General features: G+C 44.0%; 1 protein-coding gene across 1 annotated transcript; it reads right to left on the bottom strand.

Moving 5' to 3' along the window:
* Nucleotides 1-3,470: 3,470 nt before the first annotated feature.
* On the bottom strand, nt 3,471-6,880 carry RNF227 (ring finger protein 227). Its single transcript, XM_077470633.1, has 2 exons — nt 6,521-6,880; nt 3,471-5,376 (listed from the first exon to the last, which is right to left on the bottom strand). The coding sequence occupies exons 1-2, from the start codon at nt 6,816-6,818 to the stop codon at nt 5,318-5,320; spliced, it is 357 nt and encodes a 118-aa protein (XP_077326759.1). The 5' UTR covers nt 6,819-6,880; the 3' UTR covers nt 3,471-5,317.
* Nucleotides 6,881-9,043: the final 2,163 nt, after the last annotated feature.

Genomic DNA, 9,043 nt, shown 5'->3' with positions numbered 1-9,043 from the left:
AATCATTGGACAGAGGACTATACAGGGTGGGCACAAGGGCGTCAGAATGATATATTTAAAAAGGGAACAAAGTCTTTACCAAGTAACTATAGACCCGTTAGTTTAACTTCTATAGTTGGGAAGATACTGGAGGGATTAATAAAAGACCACATAGACGAATTCTTGAAGGAAAAAAATATTTTAAGCAACAGACAGCATGGATTCATGAAAGACAGCAGTTGTCAGACAAACCTGATTTATTTTTATGAGGTGGTAAGTAAAACCTTGGACAGAGGGGTGGCGGTGGACGTGATATACTTGGATTTTGCGAAAACGTTCGATACAGTTCCGCACACACGGCTCATGTGTAAGGTAAAGTCTACAGGTTTGGAAATTTCAGTTTGTAAATGGATAGAAAACTGGCTAAAAGACAGAATTCAGAGAGTAGTGGTTAATGATTCTTACTCTGAATGGTCTAATGTTATCAGTGTGGTGTACCCCAAGTTTCAGCGCTGGGACCCTTACTTTTTAATATCTTTATAAATGATATTGGGTCTGGGATCAAAAGCAACATTTCCATCTTTGCAGATGACACCAAGCTATGCAGTGGAATAACGTCCTTACAGGATGTCTCCAATTTACAAGCCGACCTCAATGCTCTGTCTAATTGGGCGACTATGTGGCAGATGAGGTTTAATGTTGAGAAATGTAAAGTTATGCACTTGGGGGCTAAGAATATGCATGCATCATACATGCTAGGGGGAGTACAACTAGGGGATCCATAGTGGAGAAGGATCTGGGGGTTTTGGTAGATCATAAGCTCAATAATAGCATGCAATGCCAAGCTGCTGTTTCCAAAGCGAGCAAAGTCCTTTCCTGTATTAAGAGAGGTATGGACTCCAGAGAAAGAGATATCATTTTACCCCTGTACAAATCATTAGTAAGACCTCCTCTGGAATATGCAGTTCAGTTTTGGGCACCAGTTCTCAAAAGGGATATCAGGGGGAACTGGAGAAAGTGCAGAGAGGGGCAACCAAACTGATAAAAGGCATAGAGGAGCTCAGCTATGAGGAAAGATTAGAGGAACTGAATTTATTCACTCTTGATAAGAGGAGATTAAGGGGGGATATGATCAACATGTACAAATATATAAGGGGTCCATATAGTGAACTTGGTGTTGAGTTATTCACTTTACAGTCAACAAAGAGGACAAGGGGGCACTCTTTACATCTAGAGGAAAAGAGATTTCATCTCCAAATACGGAAAGGTTCACAGTAAGAGCTGTGAAAATGTGGAATAGACTCCCTGCAGAGGTGGTTATGGCCAGCTCAGTGGATTGCTTTAAGAATGGCCTGGATTATTTCCTAAGTGTACATAATAAAACTGGGTACTAACATTTATAGGTAAAGTTGATCCGGGGAAAATCCGATTGCCTCTCGGTGGATCAGAAAGGAATTTTTTCCCCTGCTTTAGCAAATTGGATCATGCTCTGCTGGGTTTTTTTGCCTTCCTCTGGATCAACTGTGGGTATAGAATTGGGTATATGGGATTGTATGATATTAATTTATTTTTTTTGTGGTTGAACTTCATAGACATGTCTTTTTTCAACCTGACTAACTATATATGGTATACAAATACCATACTGGTGACCCCACAATAGGGATAAAACTTTTTCACAGAAGGGAGTTTAACAAGACTCGTGGCCACTCACTAAAATAAGAAGAAAAGAGGTTTAACCTTAAACTACGTAGAGCAGGGGTGCCCAAACAGTGGCCCGCGACCTCCTGCACTGGGATAGAATAGAAAGAATACTATTAAAGGTCAGTTTATTACTAAAATTAGTGTGTATATATGGGCATATATTTTCTGCAGTAGTTACTGGGCTGCTTTCAAGTGCAGAGCAGTTTACCTGTAGGTTACCTGCACTGATCCATAGACTTCTATTATTACCCCTGAGGTTGGTGAGCTTTGTAAAAGTGCACCAAACCTGCAGCATATAATAGAAGTCTATTACAAACTGCAGGCAAGCCAAAAGGTACACTGCATTGCATACGTGGTGCGGGTAAACTGCAGCTCATCAGTGTGAAAGCAGCCTTGTACCCCTTTCACACGGTCAGTCCCTCCATTCACCTCCAAGTAGTGGCAGACATACACCGACTTGTGTTCTACCTCCAATATGATCTGCCAAAAAGTATTGTGGGCTGCATCTGTGTCCACACTGCATTTGCGCAGACATGCCATCCACCTGCTCCACGACCAGTTACCAAGTCGCTTAAGTGGCCCTCGCTCTTCAAAAGGTTGGGCACCCCTGACGTAGAGGGTCCTTTACTGTAAGAGTGGCAAGGATGTGGAATTCCCTTCCACGGGTGGTGGTCTCAACGGGGGCATTGATAGTGTCAAGAAATTAGATAAGCACCTGAACGACCGCAACATACAGTGCAATACTGACATATGATCACACACATGGGTTGGACTTGATGGACTTGTGTCTTTTTTCACCCTAACCTACTATGTAACTATACGAGTGGTGGTTATGCGTGCTTTACAAACACAAGGGCCAACAATGAAAAACCTCTCGAGTCCAGCTAGGACACAGAACATTGAGGACGGATTTATGCAACATCTCTGCTCTTATTTCTATATGATTTTAGATTTCTATGTTCGTGTTCTATTTTCTTTATAAATAGATCAGACCTTTGCTTTTTTTGGGCATTGTTTATTTTTATACTTCTATTATCACCATTAATATCAGAACTTTGATAGACTAGCTAATTATAGAAGCAGACAATAGTACATATTTATTATCTAAGAGTTCCACCCAAAAATTTAACTTACACTTTGCGGATTCCTTCCCCCCACCAGTATGTCACTTTTTGGGGGTTTGGAAGCAGATACCTGTATAATCCAGGTATTGATTGGCGCAGGCTCTATGGCTATCTACGCGATATGCGGCCTGCCTCCGCGCCCCCCCCCCCCACTGTCTTCTGGGAGACAGAGGTCCCAAAAGACAGTAGGGACCAGTGAGATTGTGCAGCATGACTCACGCATACGCAGTAGGGAACCAGGCTGTTATGCCACAATGCTTCACTTGCCGATTACTATCGAAGATGCCAATGCCTCCACATATAATAATTTGGCAGAACTCCACACCACCCCTATTCATTTCAGTCCCGGTTTATGACTGACACATTTGTTGCCTGGTGCTAAGGGAAAAAAAAAGGAGGGAAAAGGAAAGGAGGGAAAAGAAAAGAAAAGAAAAAAGGAGGGAAAAGAAAAAAGGAGGGAAAAGGAAAGAAAAGAAAAAAGGAGGGAAAAGGAAAGAAAAGAAAAAAGGAGGGAAAAGGAAAGAAAAGAAAAAAGGAGGGAAAAGGAAAGAAAAGAAAAAAGGAGGGAAAAGGAAAGAAAAGAAAAAAGGAGGGAAAAGGAAAGAAAAGGAGAAAAAAAAAAAAGATTTTTTTTAATTATAGAATTAATAAAAAAAATGCATTAACTGATGTCCATGATAAATATTTATTACAAAAAGAAATAAAGCAATACATACATAAATACTGATAAATAAAGTGCAATTAGTGGTAGCATTTGCTCCCCAAAAATAAATCAAGTCACAGGAGGAGAATACAGTAACCTAAAAAAAGTCTGACAGAAAAGGTCTACATATACAATAGGGATAAAATGACTAACAAAGGCATCATATCACAGTAGGCTTCTTTATCAAAGCATTGGATATAAGCTACCATACTGCCTTCAATGTCAGTTTAAATACAATTAGTTGCTTGGGGAGAACACAAAGGTCCTCTCATTCTCCATTTTAGTAATGAGTCCCTCAGCAAGTATTCCTGTTTCACTCACACTGACTGAAGCAATAACACACAAGATTGAAAGTTGCCTCTACAAAATCGAGGCAGCCATTTATAATTGACAGACTGAATTGACATATCAAGGCCAAATTTTAGAGAGCACACCATCTTTTTGACCATTTGCTGGCTCTCCAAGAGGGAGCTCGGCAATCTAGGACACCACAAGAGCCATGGTATCCATATCTTTGTACAGCCGAGGGCCAAGTCATCAGTACGCAAGATGGATAACCCAGCCATTCTCAACCAGGGTTCCGCCACAGCTCAATAAGGGTTTCGTGAGATGTTGGCAGTTGACCTCCTATTTAATTGGTGCTTGGATAGTTCTGCGGCCAACATCAGTTGACTTAAAGCGCAAGTAAACCCATTGATATAGTTTAAAAAAAACTGTTAAATTCCCGGCATGCCGGAAATGCTAACTGTCACATTGGTTGTGCTCTCAACCAAACTGAGAAACCATCCAATGGCTGGGGTCATAACTGATCACATGTGCAGCATCATGACAGTTAAAGACTAAGCAGAGGCCAAGATGGCAGCTTCCTTGGCTGAAAATAGGAGGGTTTACCGCCACTTTAACCAGCCACATGACACAGATGATTTTTTTTAGTGGTCTTTAAGAGTAAGATTCTTCCCTCTAGCTACCAATATAAAGGACGTTTTTGTGACCCCCAATAAACAGGTCTTAGCAGAAGATATGGAGACTGCCAACACCATCACCCTACTCTGTCAATGTCCACTCTCAGGCTTCAATAGGTTTTAGTTCCTCACCCAGTTTAGAACTTGACTGTGTGAAGGTTCTCATTTATCCAGGTCATGGTATATGTATTTAACTCACATTCAACTGGACTGCTTTGGTAAACGTGAACAGTTGCATGAGATTACTACTAGCCATGACTTGACATTCCTCATCTCTATACTTAGTGGTGGTCTTAAGCTAAAAAAAAAAAAAAAAAAAAGTTTTGAAAGCCAGGAGGTTGAGCATAACAGCCAAGAACCATAGCATTTTAGGAGGTCCACCATGGCAGCCCCATCTGTCACCCAGGAAAGCCTTCCATTACATAAGGAATATACTCTTTGTATTTTGGAGCCGTGGTGGCCCAGATGACCTGTTTGAAGGCAGTACTTCTATGGTAAAGTCCAGCAATTCTACCAAGTCCCATACAATACACAAGCAACTTCACAGGAACAAAACAGTCCAGTAACGGGACTCCGGGTTGCCTCTAGAGACAAGTCACATTAAGGCGTAGCAGATGACTGAGAAGCTATGTGACCTTTTCCCCGTCTCAAAGATCCTTCTCTATTATCAGTCTGATCTCATTTCCAGTTATTTAGTCACTACCGTGTGAAAGTGACAAAGTCGCGGTTGCAAGTCATTAATCATCCGCTCAATCCCAGGAGTTGCAGACTCTCCATCCTAATGCATTGTGGAGCCCTTGGAGCTCCCTGATAGCACACGACTCGCAGCCAAGCGGTTTCCAGGGGCATCACATGAAGTACGAACTCATTATAGCCAAGTCCCGCAAGTCTTCGTTTGCCAGAGAACCTGAGAGGAGAGAAATGAGGTCATTAATTGGCAAATCAAACTGCAGAGGAAAAACATTTTACATTTTTAATATAACATGTATAGGAATTGGGTACTTGTAGGGCTTGTTCACATGACTGGTGATAAAAGCTGGCTGTTGAGCCATGGTTGTAACCAGTACCAGTCTTATAACCCATAGCAACCAGAAACCCCCTGGTACTGGTCACAATAGGTTGCCATGGGTTACTGCACTGAAGAAGAAATCTTCACAAGCAACTCGGATAAATGGATGGACGCAGATCTCATTGTTTAGAGCTATCCACTGAAAAGATCAGTTTTACCAAATGCCACTGAAATCTGTGAAATAGACCTGTTAGTGCATCTTAGAAGAAGATCTAATCCATCATCACAGGGAGGATTGCTGGGACGGCCAACATTAGTGAGAGCCAATCAGGGACAGGCATCAGCGCCGCTAAATGCCAACTCTTACATGGCATTTCAGGATACAAACACATGGATTCAGGAAATAGACACACAGGGTAAGGATAATGTCAAACGTGCTATAAACCAGATCTGCCAGCCTGTGCCAACCCACTCTAAGCCATAGTACCCAAACCCAAGGCAACAAGCCCACTCTAATTCATAGCAACCAAACCACTCTGACCCATGGCAACCAGCCTGCTCTAACCCATGGCAACCAATCCCATAGCAACCAGCCCGCTCTAACCCAAGGCAACCAATACCATAGCAACCAGCCCGCTCTAACCCAAGGCAACCAATACCATAGCAACCAGCCCGCTCTAACCCAAGGCAACCAAATCCATGACATCCAGCCCGCTCTAACCCATGGCAACCAATCCCATGACATCCAGCCTGCTCTAACCCATGGCAACCAATCCCATGACAACCAGTCTGCTCTAACCCATGGCAACCAAATCCATAGCAACCAGCCCACTCTAACCCTTGGCAACCAATCCCTTGACAACCAGCCCACTCTAACCCATGGCAACCAATCCCATAGCAACCAGTCCGCTGTATCCCATGGCAACCAAACCACTGTTAAATCCCAGTACCCCCCTCGGTGTTAACCAGCCAGAATATTTACATTGCAAAAATATAAATCACAGCTGTCAATCATGTAAAAATCACTCCCCCAATCGCTTACCTGTGCGGCGAGACCCCGCCCTCGTCTTCTTGCACAGCCTCTTCAGCCACTTGAAGGGACCCTTCACCGCCCCCTCAGTCTCCTCCTCCTCGTCGCTAGGCAGCGGGGAGGGCGCGCGGCAGAAGGGGCACGTGACCTCGCCCGCTCTGGCCGCCAGGCGCTCCAGGCACTCCGAGCACACCACGTGGCGGCATGCGGCCAACGAGCGCCGACTCCGCTCCTGGCCGTAGTCAAGGTAACAGATGCCGCACTCCTCCTCTACCGCCATGTCAGTTGCGGGCAGCGGTGACGTCACCATGATTTGACTCTTACACAGCCTTTAGTCTAGTGTGTAACGTGAGAGAATGGATGAGAGCGAGTGCAGAGCTACGGAGCTTTATAGCGAGGGAAACCACGCCCTCCTCCGGAAACTGGTGAGCTCACCGTGAATGGGCGGCCAATGAGAGCCGAGGGGTTGGGAAGGAGTGGGCGTGGCGGTGACTCATGCTGGGAGAATTCAGTGTTTACATGGCTCGTGTATTCTGTTATCAGGGGAAGCATTATTAATGTCACATAATAGTCTCCTTATCAGAGTGTATGGAGGGCTTACTGTAATGTGACGTCATAGTGTATGCTTATTACTGTAATAACAACAATATATCCTTATCAGGGGTTGTTACTGTTATGGGAAGTCAGAATTATATCCTATTATTATTATTATTACAGTGCCTTGAAAAAGTATTCATACCCCTTGACATTTTCCTAATTTTCTCATGTTCTAACCAGAAACATTAATTTATTTTATTGGGATTTTATGTGATAGACCAACACAAAGTGGCACATAGTTGTGAAGTGGAAGGAAAATAATAAATGGTTTTCAACATTTGTTACAAATAAATATGTGAAAAGTGTGGTGTGCATTTATTCAGCCCCCTTTACTCTGATACCCCTAACTAAAATCTAGTGGGACCAATTGCCTTCACAAGTCACATAACTAGTAAATATAGTCCACCTGTGTGTAATTTAATCTCAGTATAAATACTAGGGTTGCCACCTGTCCAGGATTCACCCCGGACAGTTCAGGTTTTGAATCATCTGTCCAGGTTTCAGTCCATCTGAAACCCGGACACATTATTCAGACCAGGCTGTGGCTTCCTAAGTAACCCAGATAGTCATACACAAATCTGTTGCCTCTGCGGGCAGCTGTTTGAGGTCAGGTTCGGCATCACTGAAGGGTGGGTTGATGATGTCAGCAAAAGCAATTTGGCTGCACCCACTGGTACGCTCTGTGCGCTACATTTCTACTCTCCTTGGGGCACCCAAATATATCCCAGGCCTTTTATAATCCTATAGAGTTTACTGAAAAAAGAAACAAAATATTGCCCTGTGCCGCAAAAGTGTTCGGGTTTGGCTTGAATAAAAGGTGGCAACCCTAATAAATACAGCTGTTCTGTGAAGCCCTCAGAGGTTCGTTAGAGAACCTTAGTGAACAAACTGCACCATGAAGGCCAGAGAACACACCAGACAGGTCAGGGATAAAGTTGTGGAGAAGTATAAAGCAGGGTTAGGTTGTAAAATAATATCCCAAGCTTTGTACATCTCACGGAGCACTGTTCAATCCATCATCTGAAAATGGAAAGAGTATGGCCCAACTGCAAACCTACCCAGACATGGCCGTCCACCTAAACTGACCGGCCGGGCAAGGAGAGCGTTCATCAGAGAAGCAGCCAAGAGGCCCATGGGAACTCTGGAGGAGCCACAGAGATCCACAGCTCAGGTGGGAGAATCTGTCCACAGGACAACGATTAGCATCATGTTGTGGGGATGTTTTTCTTCAGCAGGGACAGGGAAGCTGGTCAGAGTTGATGTCTTTGCCATGAAAGATTGTACATGTCTACTTTCCTTTTTTGCTGCAAGCCGCACTCTCCGGCGCTTTTTTTTTTTACTGTTTCCTATGCACACTCTGGTAATACTCTGTAAATGTAAATGTCCCCAATAGTGTTCCCCCTTACATCAGGTGCCCCCATCAGACTAGCCCCTAACCACCTGTCCCCTGGACCCTATTCCCTCTCAAACACTACGGTCACCCCCTGACTCTATCCTACGCTCTGTAACTCACATCTTCAATCTCTCCCTCACCTCCGGCACTTTCCCTCTTTCACTCCCTTGGTCTCTGTGACTGTGCTCTTCAGAGTCTCTCATCCTACCTATCCCAACGCACCTTCAGTGTCACTTCCAATTCTACTTCCTCCACTCCTCTTCCCTTCTCCGTCGGGGTCCCCCAAGGTTCTGTTCTTGGACCTCTTTTATTTTCAGTCTACACCTCCTCCCTGGGTCAGCTGATAGCCTCTCAAGGCTTTCAATATCATTTCTATGCTGACGACACACAAATCTCTCTCTCCACCCCTCAACTCACTCCATCAGTCTCCTCACACGTCACCAACTTATTAACAGACGTATCTGTCTGGATGTCACAACACTTCCTCAAACTCAACTTCTCCAAAACCGAACTTATAATATTTCCTTCCCCACGTGCCTCTTCCC

Source organism: Lithobates pipiens, unplaced genomic scaffold (genome assembly GCF_037356315.1).
Source record: "Lithobates pipiens isolate NorthernLeopardFrog02 unplaced genomic scaffold, aLitPip1_a1.2 Scaffold_8, whole genome shotgun sequence".
NCBI classification, from domain to species: domain Eukaryota; kingdom Metazoa; phylum Chordata; class Amphibia; order Anura; family Ranidae; genus Lithobates; species Lithobates pipiens.
This window is presented reverse-complemented; position numbering and strand designations above follow the sequence as displayed.

Bases quoted from the DNA above. Each gene is read 5' to 3' on its own strand.
- RNF227 (XM_077470633.1), bottom strand. From the start codon at position 6,818: ATGGTGACGTCACCGCTGCCCGCAACTGACATGGCGGTAGAGGAGGAG. The intron at 5,377-6,520 runs GTAAGCGATTGG...CTCTCCTCTCAG, and splicing joins GGCGGGGTCTCGCCGCACAG to GTTCTCTGGCAAACGAAGAC.